This window comes from Synchiropus splendidus, chromosome 12 (genome assembly GCF_027744825.2).
Source record: "Synchiropus splendidus isolate RoL2022-P1 chromosome 12, RoL_Sspl_1.0, whole genome shotgun sequence".
In the NCBI taxonomy this organism is placed as follows: Eukaryota; Metazoa; Chordata; class Actinopteri; order Syngnathiformes; family Callionymidae; genus Synchiropus; species Synchiropus splendidus.
In genome coordinates, this window is record NC_071345.1 from 3,515,981 (window position 1) to 3,538,198 (window position 22,218).

A 22,218-nucleotide genomic window follows, 5' to 3' on the forward strand; every position below is an offset into this window, starting at 1 on the left:
TCTCTGTCTTAGCGAGTGCTGAGGAACTTGTCGTCTGAGTCACTATAAAGCAGGTGATCTCAGGTGAGAGCAGAAATCCACTGATCCGTGAAGAGCTTTGCCTTCTGGCTCAGCTCTTTCTGTGCTTTGATACAGGGTCCTCACCTCTGATCTGCCATAGGTGACATGAAGTCTCCCACCTGAGGAGGGGGATTCATCTCCAACCTGTACATAAGACCAGCTCCAACGCGGCAGCTCAGTTCATGAAACACACGACAACACTGAGTGCCACTTCTTCATACACAAAGGACATGAATGTCATTCCACTTCTATTTGCACAGTGGAAGCCACACAGAAGTGCCGGGAGTCATGTTACCGAACACCTGGCAGGTGGAAGTCAACATTTCTTTGTCACTCTGTTCTCGAGTCACAACCAGAGCAAATAACAGAGAAACATTCACACAAAAGCACTGGTTGAGTACGTGATGATTGGGAGCACACAGTCATTCCTTATTTTGATCTTTCAAAAACTGGTATTTACTTCTTAGGTTTAAAATAAATTGTCACATTACAAATATAAAATGTCTAAAAAATATATAAAATATTTCAATTAGTTATTTTTTAAAAATGTAATTGCCATATTTCTGTTTTTCGCTCTTTAAAAACCCAACAAATTCTATTCTGCTCCTGCTCTGTGTATGACCACAATCAGGTTTCAAAAAAGATGCAGAGGTTCCTCTTAAAAATCTTTAATTTATCTGTAAAACTACACATGCAAGTGTATATTGGGCATCTCATACAATATATGTACACTTACACACGACAGGAAAATAACATACAAAACCCCTGCTAGCTTAATGCTAACATTGAAGGAGAATCCCATTACAAAGCTAATGCTAACATGCAAGTGTTGGTGAATAACATGAAATAACAAGATCAGATTTGTATATAAGACTTCATTCTATGCACAGTCATACAACACAGGAACTTCTTCTTCTTTCTCTTTGGGCTTCTCCCTCCAGGTGTCACCACAGTGGATCACCTTCCTCCATCTCTGCTTCCTCTTCTCTCAAACCTACAAACCTCATGTCCTCCTTCACCACCTCCATCAATCTCATCTGTGGCCTTCCTCTCCACCTTCTGCCTGGCAGTTCCAACCTCAACATCTTCATCTACCAATGTACTGGCTCTCTCTCTCCTCTGTACATGTCCAAACCATCTCCATCGAGCCTCTCTGACTTGGTCTCCTAAACACCTGAGCACATGTGCTCTCCCTCTGATCCTATCATCATCCTGTTCACTCCCAGAGAGAAGCTCAGCATCTTCATCTTGGCTACCTCCAGCTCTGCCTCCTGTCTTTTTCAAACCATTGAAAGTAGAACACTCACACTCACAATAATAAAACGTACAACACACTCCTGTTTTGTATTCATGTCTCCAAAATATATGTTGCCTCCTAAAATGTCATGATGAAATATTAATAATTCTGTTAAAACAAAAGTGCCTCATTCACATCTTGTGATTGTATTTGTCACTGAAGAGTGTGCGGTGTCAGTGTGAGTGGCGGAGGCTTCCTGTGTCGAGGCTGAATCCAGGCCAGGATCTAAAGGAGGTGTTCACTGATCTCCCTCATCGGGATCAGATCGTTGATAACGGACCGGAGAAAGCTCAGGGAACAAATTAGAACAAGCTCCATCATTCTAACAACCTCGAGGTTCCAGTCTGCCTCCCTGGCCAGTCACCTTGGTCGGAGGAGCGCTGCCCGGGGCCACCCATATGTCCCCTCCAAATGAAGCTCGCTGACTTCATGAGGATCATGAGACCAGCCGAAATACACATTTGTGGTGAAGTGAAATGGGACTATTGTAATGGAGCAATGTGTGTCTCTGAGTCACTGTGTGTTTGTGCGTGTTTTCTGTGCGTTCCTCTTCACACGGCTCGCGGTTTATGCGTGTGTCAGTCTCAGCCCTGCATCATTTCCTCGGCAGGTCAGCAGAAATGTTTCCTCGCATCGATTCAGTCGCTCACCTGAGTGAAGCTTCCTGTTTGTTCCTGCTGTCATCTGGCAGATTAAGAGCTCCCCACTTCCCCGCAAATCTCCATCCACCTCTCTCGCAGTGTTTCTTCTCAGACGCGGCGTTGACGTCACCGCTTTATTTATTCATGCGCAGCTTAAGACGTGTCAGACCTCGCAGCACCGTGTGTTGCTAAACCCTGGATGAAGTCAGATCCTCATTGTTCTCAGAATCGTTGCTCAGAACTTTTCCTTTTGAGGTCGGACAACTGTGATTCATTCGCCCTCTGAGCGAGACCAAACCGGAGCGCTTCATGTTGCATTTATGAGTTCCACCTGAGGGCCCGAACATGATTTGTGTTTCAGCAGATTTTGTTTGAAAGAAGTGGAGATGAAAGTTAGCAGCCGGACCACTTTCTGCTGACAGAACCAGAGCAGGAGCGACGATCTGTCGGCTGGTGCTTCCCTTCACCACCCACAATTGGTTCTGAACGGACCTCAAATCCTTGCAGAACCCTGGAACACGAGCATTGAGAGGCCACCCCTTCTCAATGTGGGGGCCTCTAGAGGGCGTGGGAGAGTGCAGGGAGAGGAAGAGCAGGAGGAGAAGGCGCATGAAGGATGTATGGAACTCAGGGGCCTGAGCAGGACGGACACGAGTCTCGGATTGCGGGGGGCGGAGTCTGAACAGTGTCTACACTGAGGTGGATTAATATGAAACACTCGTCTGTGTTTGTGCCGGGTGCCAACAGAGGCACAGACCGCTAAAGGTAGTAACAAATACCTCGGTACTGTACTTGAGTACATTTTTTGAGTGGCTGAACTCAAATAAATCACTTTACAGGTACTTGATCTGCACTTTAATGTTTCTTCTGGTACTTTTTTGGGGGAGCAACAGCATGTTGACATGTTCTATACTGGCTGTGCATGTCGTCCTTCACATCAAGAGCCTTGAAGCAGCTTGTTTGGTCCCGCTCCACCAGTCCCCATGTTTTATTTTGAAGTACACAAATTCCAAACAGGAAGTGTGTCACTCCCAACAACTCTACATTAGTGACTCCTTTTTCAATTCGGTGTTCTCTTGTTGAGTTTATTTTGTAGTCAACGTCAGGTTTACGAAACATGATGTGGTGAAGACAATTCAATATTAATCTGATCTAAACTAAACTCTTGTGTTATTACCGGTTGTTGTTATTGTTTGTAAGAGATGATAAAAATGTCTGATATTATTGTGGTAACTTCTTTGTTTGTTTGTCTAACTAAACAACAATGCAAAGATCAGAAAATGTTCAAATTCAAGACAGCAAAACAGCAGAATTTAGAGGTCTATTGGCTGCTTTGGTGTCTGTGAAAATGAGTCTGTAATACGTTTGTTCTTCAGTTCCATTAGTTTGGTTTTCTGGCTTCTACTCAAACACAAAAGCGTCAGGGGTTCCTAGCTAGCACCCACCACGACCAGCTTCTCCTCCATTTCCCGTCATCTTGTGATGCGTTTTCCCTCTCTGCGTACGCCATGTTAAACTCTGGGCTGTGATTGGTCTCTTCCAACACACTCACGATGACGTTTTGCTGAGGAAGGTCTCACATCAACATCACATTCAGCTGCTTTATTTTTAAAATGACGCCTTCAGTGGGTGACACGACCTCATCGTACCCCCCTCCTCTGAGCTCCACACATCAGCTGGGCTCTTGACTGGATGGGTGCCACAAATATCCAGGCCTCGCTGGATCATTGCACATTATTTAGTGTCAAATGAAAAAGATCTATCTCCCACTACCATTCCGATTTGCTCCGAATGCATCATCCCACTACTGAATTATTAACGTCCAGTAACGTTTGTTTTGTGAGTCAACTTTCCATTGAGTCAGCCGAGCACCAAACAGACGCGGAGAAGGTAAACACTGGCTGGTCATGTGGCCTGACTTCTATTCCCTTTCTCAGAGAATATCAACACACTGGTGCTCCGCGTGTTTTCATCTGCCGTCCGTCCAGCTCCGGCGATGTTTGAGACATGTTCTTCTGCATTCCTGCCGACTGTTTTTCAACATTAAGAGCTGCTTTTGGAGAGTCTGACCGAGATTGCTTTTCTTCTGAGGTCACAGAGGCAGCAGCTGAAGTGAAGAGACACAACATTTTCTCTCTGAAGGAACCAGTTGTGGCTGCTTCTGAGGTGTTTCCATGTGAAAAACAGTGTGTCCTGGGTCTCCCACCCTCTGGAACACCTCACCGAGAAGGCGTGTTGCAGACATTCTGACAAGATTCACCTTGACTTGCTTCTCTCCAAGGTCATGGCTGAGTCACCTCAAGTGTGGAGGAGCTACTCTGGTAGCTGGCTCTGGTTCTTTCTTCTCCTCCACTGTGGCACGGAAGGTTCCTCAACGTGACTCCAGGAAATCTCCCTCCAATTCATCTCCTGGTGATATTTCTCTGTTTTCATGTGCAGACGCTGTCATGCGTGACCTTCAGAAATAACTACATGTATGTTCAAATGCGATTTTGCATGACGGCGGTTCAGTCGACTGACAAATCCATCTGACTTTCACAGTTTCCAATTTTCTCTCGGGGATGCAGGTAGTGATGCGTCAGACAGCCACGATGAAGGAAGAGCGAGGCGAGTCGAGTCGAGGATGAGAAGCTGAAGATGCGACTGAGAAACTGATCGTTTGTTCAGGTCAAATGATGACTTATGGCTACGAGTGCTCTGCCTTCGTGTCGGACTAGAAGCCCCTCTAGTGAATAGATTTCACGAGTCAGCTCAGTGATTTCAATGAGTTTAACAAAGCTGGCTCCAAAACCAGGTCTAAAATGTCAACTTAACTGGCTGGACTTGACCCAGTTGCAACTCAGACTGATGCTCGAGTCATATATGACTGCTGTCACTCAATATAGCTGCAGCTCCACTCCGAGTCTCAGACGACCACAGGAGGAGAAGATTTGGTGGTGAACATTTATGGACAACCATGACTTTCTCCTTCAACGTAACTGCAGCTCTACCACAAGTCTCAGATCTGTCTGAGCCCTAAATTCAAAAAGAATATCCAGGTGTAAACACTCCATCTGACCAATGATGCGGCTTTTCCCAAGGTCACCTTGGTGGCCAGGTTACTGCCCAAGGTTCCAACAACCGTACATCCAAGAGAGAAAAAACAAACTATGAACCACTTTTTTATTAGTTTGGTTTGTATTTTTTCTTATTAGCTCCTACAGAAAGCTCTTACTGACAAGATGTCCTCCAACCAGAGTGGACTTCTGACTTGTCTTTATCCAGATGGACATCGATGTCCAACGGAAGTAGGTGAGGTAAAATGCCAAGACCTATGGGCGACTTCAACTGCTTCCTTACACTGTGTCAAAGCAGGTCCACTCCGAGTCTCTGGCAGATGACAGAGCTACACTGAGACCAACTCCTGTCTTCACTTGAGCTGCACCACCCTGAGTCAGCCTCTCCCGAGTGTCCTGAGTGTGTCGCGGCTGCAGCTCTACTCCGAGTCTTCAGTGACGTAGTACAGTTCAATCACTTTTCAACTGTCGCTGAGAGCTACTTCAGGGTGCACTCACTGACTTTGGATTCACTGGACCATAGCGGAGGTCCGACCGAACCCTAACCGGGATTTAGGTTTCTGAATGAAGGTGACCTGACGCGCTTTGAGGCAAATGCCGATCACATACCATAAGTCCAAACCACTGGAACTTCTCAACATGCTCTGCCGCTCATTTGAGAGCTTCCGCTCAGAACTTTGACTTCATATTGTTCAACTCATGAACTCATCCTCAGCATTGGGATCTCGTGTGACGAGTGAGTGAGAGTTTCACGCTCACGCCTGTGACCTCCCTGAATAATAATGACGATACTAACATGAGTAATTACCATCACTTATTCAGGAGCCGTCTGGATAACAGGGCCTGAAGTGGCTCCTCAGCGAAGCCCTGGATTGGAATGGTAATAAATAGATAAGTCAGCGCGAGGCTGAGGGACGGGCTGAACACGTCTAGTCTCTTTGCACTGGCTAATGCCACTTCACGCTCGGCGGCGGCCCAGCCAGCGGCTCCAAATGATGTGCCGCTGCCGCTGGAGCGAGTGAACGGGAGCTGGAGGAGCTTCAGCGTTCTGATCCAAGACTCTCTTAATGTGATGGAGGAGCGGCGCTTTCTAGCCATCCAGCAGATTTTCAGCGCTCCACTGACTCGAGAGGCGAGAAGCCAAAACCATTATACAGGACGTGACTCACAACAGAGGGAAGAAATCATGACAGGGCTCAGGAATATTTAGCCAACAGCGGACACGAGAGGACGACAAGAGGATCCGTGTTTCAAACAAAAGGTCAAAAGGCTTTTGACTTGTGTCCGATAAATGTGTGTGACTAAGTGGAATTTCCCCAGAGTCTCGGAGCTCTCCTGCACTCCTTGGTCTCTTGTCACTGCTTAAATTGGGGACTTCATTATGACCAGCTGGTGACAAACTGGCTGGCAACTGGAAGGTTTGAATCTCGAGTTAACGTGGACTTGTGTGGAGTCTAAAGTTCTAGCTTCCATTGTGTGGACTCCCAGAGGACGTCCTCAGAGGACACTCAAGTGAGCTCTTGGTGTGGACTGGAGCATCCACCTGTTTCCCAGCGAGAACCTCAGTCGGCCGCTTCACATTCCACTGCTTTGTGTTCACTTCCCTGACACCCCCCACTGGGAGGAAAAAAAAAAAGAAAAAGCCCCAATCATTGCTACCATCTTCCTTTCTTCATTGTCACATCTGTTTCTGCAACTAATGTGTCAAAATTCAAAAGCTCTATCTTTATTTATAAGCACTTTCCATACATGCAGGTGCACACCTCAAAGTGCTGTGCGCAGATAACAGAAGGGAGGAAGGAAATCAAGAAAACAAATATTGAAGTAGAAGTAGAAAAATGCAGAGCACTCACTCTCACGTGTCTCAGTTCTGAGGAGACACTGGAGGGCAGACGCAAAGAAAACAATAGACTGCTGCAAGTAAATAGAAAATATTGTAACTAAAATTATGACTAAATCTATCTAATCTACTGTTTACTGTTTAAATGTAGATGAAATAATCCAAAAAATAATGCAATATCCATATTAGTTTAAAGTTTAAAAACTTAAAAAAAAAAAAGCTGTTGAAATTCAACTTAAAAATGTATTTGCCTCAAAAACACTCCCAAAGTTTCACCCATGTTTACAGAGAAAAACAGCCCGGACAGTGTAATACACAGGTTCACTTTCACTTTCCACTGCTGCATTCAAGCTCGCCAGCGAAGCAGGGAATCGTTTATTTTGAATCAGATCAAGTTGAAGTGATGGATTCTTGAGTCACCGTCAGCAGGAATTCAAATGCTCTCTCTGGTCACCGCCTGGACCTCTGCTGCAGCACCGGCCAAACATCGACGTGAGCTTCTCAGCAGCGTGACTGACAAGATAATCCTCAACGTTTTGAGCTTGATGCTTGACAGTTGAGCTCAGCATGGAGGAATTCAGGATGTTAAAGTCAGTGTTATCATACTTGAACCAATATTGCTAACCAATTTGCTCTTGATCATTGTTGCAGTCCAGGCAAACCCTCTATGACTTGAAGGAGTCTTGTCAGATCCATCAGTGTGGTCCACTCTGGGTTCAGTTCCCAAACCACTCGGGCCTTGATTAAAAAGCTCCGTGTCGAGTTCCAGCTTTCATCAAATGTCAAACGCCACATCAGATAACCGAGGGAGGACATGAACCCGCAGTCGTGTTTTCACCACGCAGATGACCTTGAACCCCTCGTAGGTCTGCGAGCTCCAGACCATGCATGGAGCTGATCTCCTGACAGGTCCACAGCGCTGCCTTGCTTCAAGATCGAATGCTCCTCTCTGTCATGCTGCCTCCCGCCGCGCGGTGGGCCAGGAAACCGACACTGTACACCGCCCTGTGGCTGCGTGGAAAGTGATGACTGATCGCAGCGTCGCCTCCGTCTTTGCTTATGTTAAATTAATAGCAGGAATCTGTTTCCATCACTGCAGCAGATTCATCCCTTCATCTCAGGAACAGGAGTCACCAGCGCCTGAGGGACCTTCTTCAACACACATGTTGGTGCCATGTGCCAGCGACCCAGGACAAAGCGTCCTCTAGCAGGAGTTGAACCAGCAACCTTTACTGTAAATATGAATCAAAATATGTACAATTATGTACGGAGCAATATCACATTTGTTTTCAGGGTTTTTTTCTTTTTAATTTGACTTAAATTTGAGGTTTATGTGATATGTAGAATATGTTTGATTTATATGAGAAAATATGTACAGTATATTTTAAAGGTTAAAAAATCACCCCAAATTTTATAGTGTAAAATTTATGAAAAATAACAAAACTCAAATATTGTGAAAGAAACATCTAAATTCCGATTTTTTAATTATTAAAATTATTTTAAATAATACATAAATCACAACAAATCTGTTTCAGATTAAAAGTTAATCATGAATATTTGAATGCTATACTGCATGTTTTTACAACATATTTTTTGTTGTGAATTATGTATTATTTAGTATTACTCAAATATATGTTGTAACAAAAATTTTTTACTTGAAAAGAAAAAATACATGATTGTAAATTAATTATTATATTATTTAAAATTTGATTTTAAAATGAGAATTTCTGACACAGTAAAGTTTTAAAATAAATACATTTTCATAAATAATGTGAAACATAAATAATATTCTTGAATAAATACAAAAATATTGTACACATATTATAGGTGAATATGTGTGTATATATTGTACAAATATTACACAAATATTAGTATCGTTGACAGCATGTTTAGTTCAGGAAGTCCATACGGTGCTCAGAGCCTCTCATCCCTGCGGCAGCTGAGTCCTGAGTCCTGAGTCCTAAGTCATGGCTGCAGGGTGTCGGTTGAGCACACAGTCAGAGAAGTGCTAATGTCGTGTGCCAGCAGAGCAACGGAACAGGGCGGCTCTGGTGTTCCCATTAATACTTAACCAGGGGCTTCAGAGCCGAGCGGCGTGATGCCGTGGACTCGGGGTTCACGATTACAGCGCGGGGTTGGGTTAGTCTGCAATTAGTGGGCCGCATCTGGTTAGGGTTTCAAGCCACAGGTCAGCGCCGACAACTGGCCCGGTCACTGGATATAGCAGAGTGTCAACAAAGGGATGTTGTGGGGCTTTTGTGGTTGGAACGTTGGCCTTGTTTTGGAGTTACAACCGCTGGTTTGGCTCAGTCTCACAACTTAACTTCTCTTGGCTGTATTTCAGAAAACGTGGTACCTCACCAGGTCTGGTCTTCTGGAACTCATGGTCTTGACCTCCACTTGTGCTTATCTTTCCAGAAGCTGTGGTCCCACCCCTGGTGCTCAACCTTGTCTTCATCTTCCAACAGCTCTGGTATTCAACTTCTCATGCTCATGGCCTTCAACTTCTGTGTGTCCTGAGCTTCTAATGGTCCTAGTTCTTAGTCTCTTTCATGCTTCTGATCAAGGTTCATGGTCAAGGTTCTGATCCTTGACTTTTAACATCCCTGGCCTAAAAGTACTCGTGGTCTTCAACCTTTAGCAGTTGTGGTCTTCAACTTCTCTCACTGCTGGTTCTTCATCCTGCAACAGTCAAGAACTTCAAGTTCTTGTGCTCGCGGTCTACAACATTCATCTTCTGACGGTTCTGATCATGAACTTTTAATACTCCTGGTCTTCAACCTTCATCAGTTCTGCTCTTCAACATTCACCACACTCTTCAAATTCAACTTGCACTTGTGGTCTCATACTTGTGGTCAAACCTGGTCTTCAACTTCGTACGGCTCTGAGATTTAGTTTTTTTAGTCCTAGTCTTCAACCTCAGTCAGGTCTGGTCTTCAGCTTTTTATATTTGTGGTCTTGAAATCTCAGAGTCCTGGTATTCAACTTTGATCAGTTCTGGTCTTCATCTTCTTTCAGTCCTGGTCTTCGACTTCTCATGCTTGGTTTTCAACTTCTAATAGCTATGGCCTTCAACTTCTCGCTGTCCTTGTTGTCTACTTCAGTCTTCTTCTGTCCAAGTTGTCACCTGCCTCCCACCCGAGCAGCTGGGGCAGACCCGCACCACACAGCGAAGGAGGAACAGAACAGTTACATGATGGTGGTGTGAAAAGGTATTATGATCAGTGTAGCGAGAACATGAGGTCAGCGTGAATCCCGGTCAGCACCGAGGGCCAGATTACAGCGTCACCAGCTACATAAGAGCTTCCACCTCCACAACCATAAAAAAACCAAACATCTATTCTTCTGTCCTTCAGAAACATCAAGAGCTCGCAACTATAAACAAAACACCACGTCCTTCTAAGAGCCTGAAAGTCACATGACCTCAAGTTATTTTTCCTCTGTTGGAGTCCAACCTGCAGTGGACGGTTCACAGAAGCTGGACCTTCACTCCGTGGTGTCTCCACAGCAACCAATTAAGTTCCTCAAATGAGTCGATCAGCAGCCAACAGCTGTACCACAAAACAATCCAGATTCAGCTGCAACATTCGAGTCGCCGACTCTGTCAATCATCAATCAGATGAGTCAAAGCCTCGCACTTCCTCTAGGCTTTGAGTCTAGTTTCCTTTCTGCTTGATAATGGACTATTGAGGGAAATACTGTTGTTATTGTTGTTGTTATTATAGAAAGAAAAACTGTAAATAAAACAAGATAATCGCAAACCATAGGCAGGAATTGAACCAACAATACTAATAAAAATAAACATGCACATTCACGTTTGGAGGAGTATCATGTTTGTTTTCTGAATTTTAGAAGACGTTCTTGGTGGGTAACTTACACTGCATTTTAAATTACTCTAAAGTAACTGGATTACTTTGAAAGTAGCAGCCACTAAGTCAAACTGTCTTTTAGAATATCTAATAAATCACCTACAGACATCAAAAACAAATATGAGTCATATCTAGTGCAACATATTTTCAGCTAATGATATTTTGTTTAATATTATGTTTATGTGAAAAATGCAGGCACAATATAACCTTTTTATTAGAAAAAAAGGCATAAACATTGCTCTAAAAATGTCTAATAACAGATAACCTGTAAACTTGCTTCCTGTTTACATGAGTTTTATGTCAAATAACCGAAAGTAAAAGGCAGAATTTTAAATGCCAACTATCTCTGGAAGAGTCCGGTCACGGACTCCTCACAGTTTCCGCGAACGTTACAACAACTTGAGCGTCACGTGACCTCGTGGTCCTCTGGTTTTGACTTCACTCGAACTTCCACGCGCCGAGAGAGAAAACAAAAAGTTTGCGCTCTTACCGATGGTGGTGATGACGGTGATGGCGAAGTAAAAAGAGCCGGGAAAGGTCCACTGCAATCCGGCCTTGTGCGGCTTGAGCTCCAGGACCACCTTCTCCAGCTTCTCGAAGTCCGCGTCGGTCAGGCTGAAGTTGGCCAGCAGCTTCTTCCTCCTCACGCTCAGCTCCTTCTCCTGCCGCGTCTCCTCCTCCGACTCCAGCGCGCCGAAGATCGCTGCGCCCACGATCAGGTAGGTGAAGGTGCAGACGATGAGCGCCAGCGTCCGCACGTTTTGCCTCTTCATGGTGGTCGGCGAGCGTCAGGGGCAGAGGTGCAGGCAGGCCCGGGGTCTGGAGGACGGGGAGCTGGGCTGGCTCATGGCTGACCTGCTCGCTCGGATCTGAGGAGTTGGAGGAGCCGAGGAGCTGTTCATTCAGCACCAGCCCCGCCCACCGCAGGAATCCCCCTCCGCCCCCACCACGAGTGATGTCACAGGTGGCGTCACAGATGGGGTTCTTCGCCCCAAAGTAGCAACAGTTTGAACAACGTATTTTCATTGTCCACTCCTTTTTCTTCCTTCAAACAATACATTTGTGTTTTTTTATGGAAACTATTGCACTTTTCTCCTATACACCCAAAACTTCTGGTGCCTGTTTTTATTTATTTATATTTATTTATATGCTTACTCTTTACCAAATTACATTTTTTTTATTACTATTATCATTTTCTTTCTTTTTTTCATACTTTTTTTTGTTGTCTTCTAAAAATGTTTCTGTCATATCATTTTCATGAAGTATGTTTGCTTTATTTTTTAAAATGTCTCACTAAAGCAGTTGCGTCTACTTTTCTCACCATTCTCATTCGTTCATCTTCATCTGATCTTGTAAAATAAATAAATAAATAAACAAAGTTATCAAACGTATTTTTTAATATTGAAGCTGTTATTTTCTAAACTATGAGCCGTGGTATCTGAATGTTCCTATTTAAAATGATTCTAGTCCAAGTCGGAAAACTAAGCATCCGTGCGACCTCATATTTCTCACAGCGCCGCCTCTCCAGCTCGATGGTGGACGATTGATCCCGGTCAGTCTTAAGGTCCGCGCCGTGAGCCGCTACCAAAAATAGCCCGGAGCTTCAATAAACAGGTCAGCGGTGTCGAGTGTGACCGAGCTGGTGTAAATCCTCCAATCAAACGCTGAAGTGCCGCGGGCCGGAGCGTGATCAATACGCCGATGAATCCATGAGAGAAACGTGTGGCCTTTGAGTGGAGATCTGTGGAGCTAAAGAGCAGTATCGATGCGTTTTCGCTCCACCACTTGGGCTGTAAATACCAGATGAGTTACTGTATGAGAAGGAAACCAGGCAAGAATTGATGATGCTGACTGCGGCCTTTAAACGTGTGTTGTTTCATCGCGACAATAAAAGACACTCACAGTGAGGCCCACAGGGACGGATATGATCTAGAGTTACTTCACCTTCCTCTTAAATTTTTAAAGATTTTTTTTGCTTCGGTTTTCAAACGAAAACCCAGAACTCGAAGGCCCCCGAAAAAAGCCGGAAAAAACGTAACGTGTGCGGACCGATCAGCTGACCCACGATGCGCTCTGTTGTTGTGTATTGTGTGTTACTGTTATTGTGTGTGTGCCTCTGTGTGCAGACGTGTCCCGTTAGCTACATCTACTGACTGTTTTTTCTTCATATTGAGGTGTAAAACCGTGGTAGAGTGTCACAGGGGAGGTGCTGGAGCGCTCACTCCAGGGTTTGATGTCCTGTTGTGGGCTGGAGCTGGGACAGGGATGAGGCGAGTCTGGGACAGAGCGTGACTTGGTTTATGACTTTGTCACAGCCAAACTGCACAGAAGCGCACATTCAGAGCTGGACACGCACCGGGCACCTCTTCACTTCTGGAGAGACGTCACTCACTCGGCAACCCCTCCCACATGCAGCGGCCACACACATAGAGGAACAGCGCACCTGCAGCAGACACTCTACATTCACTCCTACAAAAGCCTGTTTTAAGGCTTGGAACACATTATTGCTTTTTCCATTCATTGTAATGGGAAAAATCGATTCCGATTTCGAACAATTCGCTTCTCGAACGGCCGTCTGGAACGGATTGGGTAGAGAACCGAGGTACCACTGTATAAAGAACCACCATCTTGGCGGAGGAATATTTCTTAATTCTTCATTTAAATATAGTTGTTATTACAAAGCAAAAGTTAATTTGTGAAATTCGTTCAGTGAAAATCTTTGCCTCAATCTTTGCCTCCAGAACCGCTCAGCTCCTTGTGACCCACATCAGATCAGGACTTGTCCGGTGGCAGGTGCTGACCCAGGGCAGAAGCCGGATTCTCATGACTGTAATGGGTCGCTGCTCATCTCTGATGCACTTTGAATCTTCTCAGCCTGAGTCTGTGATGACAGACTTTTAACAAAAGTAAAATCTTTAATATTTGAGCATCCAATTTCTGTAGCTCTGCGACATGAAGTCCAACCAACTTGTTTTCTTCCCGCAGTCCAAAACTTGAAACAAAACCCAAGCTGTTCTGTGGATGGACGTCTGTCTCCATGGAGACAATTGGAGACCTTTCCAGGTTGTTCCATGGTCATCAGAGACATTAAGCATCAGGAAACCACGCTAATAAATACCTGTATTTGAAAACAAATAATTAAATTAATAAATCTATAAAAATATATGTATATATGTGTAATACACCTAACAATATTCAATACAAATAAATAGATCCAATCATGAATTAAAATCAGGACCAGAATGAATAAAATAACATATTTGTTTAATATTTAATATTTATTTTTTAAAGTTTTTTTATATCGAGAAAAAAAACATGATTAAAAAGAGAAATCTGTAGTGAAAACCAAATTAAAATTAAACTGTAAATGTTTCAAATTTAGTGAGAAATCTTTTAATAGGCATTAATACGTAATTTTTTATTTGAAAAAAAAGTCAAGTAACAAATGCGTCTGAATCAGGGCTATATGTTTCTGAATGGTGGATTAATGAGAATTCTCCCGAGGCTCCTGTGTTAGTCACGGCTCAAACACAAAAGTGACATTTCCAGCTGGAGCTCAGAGGACGACACGTACTTCTTCGTCTCTGTCACCAAATGGCTCTGAAATCCCAGCGACTCCCACGACTTGCTTGAAGCGGATCAAGTGAAAAAGCGGCAGCGGGGCCTTCAGCGGTCATCTCTCTTGACCTTAAAGGGAAGGACACACAACACGTCCAGCATCATCTGCCTCAGCGTCTCAATGGGCTCCATATGTTCCAACATGTTATTTTCATGTTTATCATTTCAGCTGTGAAGGATGGTCGACTTACTATGTTTCAGCACCTGTTGCAGCACGAAAGTGGAAAGAATCCAAGTCAAAATTCGGCGTGTCGTTGTGCAACATTACAGGAATTGACAGTGAAATCTGTTCTGACTGTAAATGTCTTTTCCCACCGCCGCCCTCTCACGCAGTTTCATGTTGTGGCCACCGAAAGGCTGAGTAAACATTACTGGAGAGCACGTTACATAATGCCATGATCTGAGGACATCATTGAGGCGATGCCACAGCCACAAGTACCCACCCGAACCCCTCCCCTCCGGTCCTCACCCAGCCTCCTCCCGACCAGCACAGCATTCTGGGAGGCCTGGCCTTCAGCTGCATACATCTCATTACATGAAGTTCAACATGACCTGCAGCTTCCTACTGACATTCAATTAAAGCGTTTTGTTTTCCCAACGTTGGCTGTTCCCGCACGACTCACACACTCCCCCTGCTGTCGTCTGAAGACTCAACTTGATCTGGTTGTAGAGTCCTCTGTGTGTGATGGAGGCTGGGAGGCGAGGGGAGGCCACACGCATGCTCCTGTGTTTCCTCACGCTGGGAGATCCACTTGGTTTGTTGCTCTTCATCACCTTCAAGAGAGGCTTTGTTGTTAGGTCCCATCCAGCAATAAAACTATTGCAATGATTGAATATCGTAATGAATGCTATTGGAAGATGATCATATCAAGAAGAGAAGGGCATGAATTTGGAGATTATGATCATGTTGGTTATGAAGATGTCAATGATGTAGAATGTTCTGTCCAAAAATAGAGATGAAGATGAAGATGAAGATGAAGATGAAGATGAAGATGAAGGTGTAGTGGTAGTGGTAGTGGAGAACAAGATGATGAAAGAGAAGAAAACGAAGATGATGAAGACAACAAAGTTGAAGAAGACAACGATGATGATGAAGATGATGAGGATTATGTAGAACAAGATGATGATGACGTGGTGGTAGTGGAGAACAAGGAACAAGATGATAAAAACGATGAAGATGATGGGAAAGAAAAAGATAATGTTGAAGATGAAGATGAAGATGAAGATGAAGATGAGGATGAAGATGAGGATGACGATTACAATGAAGATGTGGTGGTAGTGGAGAACAAGGAACAAGATGATGAAAGAGAAGAAAACGAAGATGATGAAGACGAGTTTGTAGAAGACAACGATGATGATGAAGATGATGAGGATGATGTAGACCAAGATGATGATGAAGAAGAAAAAGATGAAGAGAATGATCAGAATGATGATGATGGTGAAGATGAAGAAGAAGAAGATGAAGAAAAAAATAATGTTTAAGATGAAGATGAAGATGTGGAGAACAAGGAACAAGATGATGAAAGAGAAGAAAACGAAGATGATGAAGACAACAAGTTTGTTGAAGACAACGAGTTTGTAGAAGACAACGATGATGATGAAGATGATGAGGATGATGTAGAATAAGATGATGATGAAAAAGAAAAAGATGAAGAGAATGATCAGAATGATGATGATGGTGAAGATGAAGAAAAAGACAATGTTTAAGATGAAGATGAAGATGAAGATGAAGATGTGGAGAACAAGGAGCAAGATGATGAAAGAGAAGAAAACGAAGATGATGAAGACAACGAGTTTGAAGAAGACAACGATGATGATGAAGATGATGAGGATGATGTAGAACAAGATGATGAAGAAGAAGAAAAAGATGAAGAGAATGATCAGAATGATGATGATGAAGAAGAAGAAGATAATGTTTAAGATGAAGATAATGTTTAAGATGAAGATCAAGATGAAGGTGAAGATGAAGATGAAGATGAAGATGTGGAGAACAAGGAACAAGATGATGAAAGAGAAGAAAACGAAGATGAAGAAGACGACGAAGTTGAAGAAAAGAAGATGATGATGTTGAAGAAAAAGATGATGATGATGTGGTGTTGGTGGAGAACAAGAAAAAGAGGAAGACGTAGATGACGATGAAGACAGCGTTGCAATAGAAGATCATTACTAAGGCGAAAATGATGATGATTGTCATTCCAACATGACTGTGATGATGTCACCATAAGGGATGAAGATGCAGAGACCGGCTCTCACCATGATGATGAGGGCTTCGTGCACGGTGAACCCCGCCGGCTGTGGTGGGAGGGGCGTGGCTGACTGCCAAACCAAGACACACAAACGCCTCTCTGAAGCGAGTGACTGGAACAAGAGCCACGCTGGCCCGAGTTTGGAGGAGGATCATCACCAGGGGAGGGTGACGTCTGAAGACCTCCAGCTGCGCGCTAACATTAGCGCCCGACGTGGGGCAGCAAAACACCCGCAGCTGAGCCCCTGAAGGTGGAGAGCATGAGGAGAATGTTGCTGAGCTGAGGGTGTAACAAAGTCAGCTCCATCATGTGGTCCTCCACGCCGCTTCGCCACCAACCTCACGGCTGCACAGTAACCATGATACCCGGAAGATGGAAGCATGGAAGAGTAAACTCTCAGCGACTTGTACTTCCCTTTTAGCGCGACATCAAGCCTGTCAATCACAGCCTGCACTGTCGCTCTCATGCGAGTGAAGCCATCTTTGACATCCTCCGGCCGCCACGCTAATCCACCGTGTCACATGTCTATAGCATTACATAAGCGGCGTCTCTATGAATATTTCAGCGGCCGTCGCTGGGCCTGTCAACAGCTCCTTTATTCCTGATGATCCACGATAAACATTGACAGCGTGAACCTCATTAAACCCCCGAGGTGGGAAAGGTCAGTGGCGGCTTCGCGGGTATTGATTCAGCTCAGAGTGGATCGATAGCTAAAAATGACTACGATAATAAATCATGAGCAAATGAGGAGTCCGGCGGGAGGAAAATAGAAGCGTGAAGTGATGTAGAGACGGCCGTCAGGAGGACCCACCTCCAGTCTGGCGGGGGGGGGGGGGACTTCTGTTCAGCAGTCAGTGACGAGGGTTTGGAGCGTGGCTGCAACACCAGCAACACCTGATACAACTACTGTGCGGCGTATGAGCTGCTAAATCCTTTGTTCATCCTGAACAAATGAGGAACAACGACTGAGCCTTGAGATACACCTTGAAAAGTCGAATAACTGAAGGAGAAATAACAGCAAACTATGCTGTGAATCATAAAACCCTTCTTCTTCTTCTTCTTCTTTTTGGCGGAGTTCTTGATCACGAGTGAGGGGAAGACAGAGATGGACAGAGGGATCAGTACAGGCTCTACGATCAAGAGGACCCTACCTGGTGAAGAAAAGGCGGAGCCAAAAGACAGAGTTCTCCATTGACCAGTGGATTTCTTCTCTCACCTGTGACTGGTGATGGGCTCATGAGGCTTCATGAAACAGTGTCCATGCCCTCAGAGCCCACTAGAGGGCTGTATCGTTTTAAAATTCATATATATATATATATGAATTTTAAAACGATACAGCCCTCTAGTGGGCTCTGAGTATGTATATATATATATATATATATATATATATATATATATATATATATATATATATATATATATACAGTACACAGCCCTCTCGTGGGCTCTCAAAATGTGGACACTGTTTCGTGAAGCCTCATCAGAACATCACCACCTGTGACGATAAGATGCTAGACGTTTCACTTCAGGGCGTCTGGAGTCTGGGAGTAGAACCACTGCTCCTCCATACTGAGAGAAGCCAGTTCTCTGGTGCCTCCCTTGTGAAGGAGGAGGCCCCGGGACAGACCCAGGACACACTGCAGCGATGACCTGTCTTCGTCTAACTTGTGTTTTGTCAGATTCCACAGTCGGGCACAGTGACCCAGGTCAAGGCCAGAGCCTCCCGTCACTGACTGTCTTGCACTCCAACAGTTTGATCCTCGTCCAAACACGGTGGGAGTGATTGATCGATTCTGTCGCTTCCTGACGGCTTCACATCGGCAGTAATGAGTCTGTTAATAGCTTCTTCGGTCTCCAGCTGAGTTTCCCGGGCGCTGAAAGCTCAGGCGCCGTCGGTCTGTCACTCAAAGGAGAGGACTTGTTTACATCTTTCATTTGTGCCTGATTCACGGGCGACGGGAAACAGGAGCGCTGAGAATCCCTGCTGGATTAAAGTCGATGAAATCTGACACATATTTCAGTGTGTGATCACTGGAACTGATCCTTGTTTGTTCATCAATCGCAGCCCAGGAACCTTTGCCTCCTCAGACCTGAGCCCACACACCTTCTCCAGCGGGGAGGGGGGTCTACCCACGGGGGTGGCTTGAAGAGCAGTTCACGTAACAAGCTGGAATGTTAGCCTAAATAATAAAATTCAATGATGACAACGGTCCCTGAGGGCACCACGATGGCCGACTCAACTGCCCCATGAGAGGGTCGAGAAGAGCCTCGCTCACTCTCTCTCAGAAGAGGGGACGCCGACCTGAGAGACCTGGGGTGCCTTATATTTTTCCTTTATGTAGCCTGCTGGTTCTGCTGCTCTTTTCTTTTCCTCTTTTCCTCTTCCTTCCTTCCATCTGTACTTCTGTTGTCGATTCCAGTGATAAATTACCCGCCATTTATTCCTCTATGTAGCTATGGTCAGCCTACAGACATCTGCCAGTAAAACTGGTCTCCAGTCAACAGAACTTTGGCTGCCATTGTTCTGATAACATGCTCTATCTGTCTGTCTGTCTGTCTGTCTGTCTGTCTGTCTGTCTGTCTGTCTATCTATCTATCTATCTATCTATCTATCTATCTATCTGTCTATCTATCTATCTATCTATCTATCTATCTATCTATCTATCTGTCTGTCTGTCTGTCTGTCTGTCTATCTATCTATCTATCTATCTATCTATCTATCTATCTATCTGTCTGTCTGTCTGTCTGTCTGTTTGTCTGTCTGTCTATCTATCTATCTATCTATCTATCTATCTATCTATCTGTCTGTCTGTCTGTCTGTTTGTCTGTCTGTCTATCTATCTATCTATCTATCTATCTATCTATCTGTCTATCTATCTGTCTGTTTGTCTGTCTGTCTGTCTATCTATCTCTCTATCTATCTATCTGTCTGTCTGTCTGTCTGTCTGTCTGTCTATCTATCTATCTATCTATCTTTTATTTATTAATTTATATATATATATAGATAGATAGATAGATAGATAGATAGATAGATAGATTAACTGAAAAAAGAGAAGAAACATTGACAATTTTCAACAAAAAATAAACAAAAAATAAAATTGAAATGAAGAAAAATGAAGCAAAAGTGTCACACATTCAACTGGGTGGTTTGCGGAGTAATGATCATGTGTTCTACTAGGTGGGTGAAATGTGTCTTCATCTGTTTGGGTTTTTTTCTTCTCTGGACTGAAATGAAGGGAGGTGAAGAAGAGAGTGCAGGCAGGGTGGCAACGACTGAGTAGCTGAAGGGAAGTTTGATTGGACAGCAGTGGTCACTAGTTAGAGGAGTCAGAGATGAAGAAACTAAGGTTGTGACCAGACCAGAAATGAGCCCATCAGAGGGGCAGGTGGAGAAGTTTGGAGACAAAGTTTGTGTCGAGGGCAGAGAGAGTTGGACCAGGAACCACTGAAGTTGACGGTGAATCAGGGCAGGTGAGGTTGGGGACGGCAGAAAAAGCTTCCAATTAAACTTTAATGTAACACATTGTGCTCAAGTCACGTTTGCCATCACCACGTAACCTCCACGCTCTTTATTTCATCAGCAAAATCACTCTCAACAACAGCGGCGTTTGCACTTTGCAGGAATAATTGATAAAGTGTTGCTGCTGGCGCTAAAAGCAGAGGCTGCTCCCGAGACTTCTCTGAGGACATGTGACAGAAGCATTATCTCCTCACCTCCCCGTTTCTCGGCAGAAACATGTGTACGCTATGTATTTAGATCCGTGTAAACATCTGTGGCGGCGTGGAAACGTGCTGGGATGTTCTCGCCGAGCAAACGTCTCTCCGGACTCAAATATTTCCATTGTTATTAGAACTTCAGAAGATGTTTAAATGCAGAGATGGATGGTTTGTTTTGAACGGGGTCAGAGGTGGAAGCATGGGGAGAGGACAACACCAGACAAATCCTGGATGTTTGACAGTCGGAGCGATTCGGAAGAGTCACAACCGAAAATCAGGATTCCGACGTGGGAATAGTTTTGGAAAGTTAGCGTGTTTATGAAGCCGCGGGGCGACGCGGTGGGGTAGTGGTTGGTGCTGCGGCCTCGCAGCAAGAAGCATCTGCAGGTCCTTTCTCAGTGGACTTGTGTAGGCTTCCTGCAGGCACTCTGGTTTCCTCCCACAGTCCAAACACATACAGAGGTTAATGAGTGTATGCTATGGTGTTAGCACGTTGCTGAGCCTCTTCAGTGCCTCTGAGTAAACAGATGTTCGCATGAGGAAAGCATTATCCCTGCTATTCTCTTCAATTAAGTTACATTTAGAACAGATACAAAATGTGTGATTCATTCACCATTAATCGTGAGTTAACTCAGTTTTAGTGAGATTAATTTTTTTTATCTACTGACAGCCCTATGAATTCATTTGAAAACCAAATAGAAATTATTTTAATTTCAATTAAACACAACAAAATATTATATATAAACACAAAAGGAAATCTACTTTGTTATTTTTTTCTTTTTTTAAAGAGTTGTTATTGTTTTTTGTTTTTTTGGGGTTCTTTTCTACAATTTTGGAACACATTTGAACTGCAAACTGGAATTGTCATTGAAAAGTTTGAGTAAAACAAATGACAGATCGAACAATAAAGAATATGTAATGAATCAGAATCAGAATCAGAATCAGAATCAAATTTATTGCCATGGTCAGTGGGGAGCCCACTAACTAGGAAAGTGTTTTGGAATAACGTGCAGTCAAAAAGTAAATAAATAATAAAATAAAATAAAATAAAGTAAAATAAAAATAAATAAATAAATAAAATAAAATAACAACAAGGCTGTTCAGCCGGCCGAGGGGAAGAAGCTCCATCAACAAATCTATGTGGAACTGTGTGAGGTGTGGGCGCATCTCCTACTGTGACTGGTGATGATTTTGGGGGCCATGATACCATCACGGTCCCCAGTACGCCGACCCCTTCTTCCCTTAACTTTTGGGGCGCTTGCTAGCTTTATGGGCTGCTCGTATCCATGTTTAGAAAGCAAAGCAACATGGGAAAATATTACCGCACAAAATACTTAACCCTACTAGGGACTACGTTTTTATGCTGCAGGTCACGACCTTGACCCTAACCTCTGAACCTGTAGCTGTACTGGAACCTGCAGTTGGGTTCCAGCACTAGTCTGCAGTGAGATATCGTCCTTCTCTATCATGGATGTAAAAGCGAGCAACAACATGAGGACTGTGGCGGAAAACATCAGGGTATTGCTCAGGTTCTGAGCCGACGTGTGAATACAAAGGGAACAGCTGGACGGGTTGGAGCGCAGGATGTGACCCCACTGCAGATGCAGCAGGACAATCATCTGTGACTGAAGATTTGAAGAGAGTGTGCCGAGGATTGAGTCATGTCAGATGAATAATGCAGCTCAGATTTACATGCACCTACAGTCGGGCTCACCGGGGACGTATTGCTGTCAGCTGATGAATTCTTTAAACACACCTTGTGCTGCTCTGGCAGATTCATTATTTATCGATCAGGTCTCAGTCGCAGTCCTTCACTGCCTTTCAAGTGGAGCTTGGTGCAGTGGGGACGGCTGGTCCACCTCGGAGCCGCAAGA

General features: G+C 44.2%; 1 protein-coding gene across 1 annotated transcript in view; it reads right to left on the reverse strand.

The window, feature by feature from the left end:
• Positions 1–11,610, reverse strand: part of kcnk3a (potassium channel, subfamily K, member 3a) — a 34,048-nt gene extending 22,438 nt beyond the window's left edge. Inside the window, exon 1 of the mRNA XM_053881043.1 lies at positions 11,254–11,610. Within this exon, the coding sequence (XP_053737018.1) occupies positions 11,254–11,536 (283 nt within the window). The 5' untranslated portion in view covers positions 11,537–11,610. The remainder of the gene's footprint in view (positions 1–11,253) is intronic.
• Positions 11,611–22,218: the final 10,608 nt, after the last annotated feature.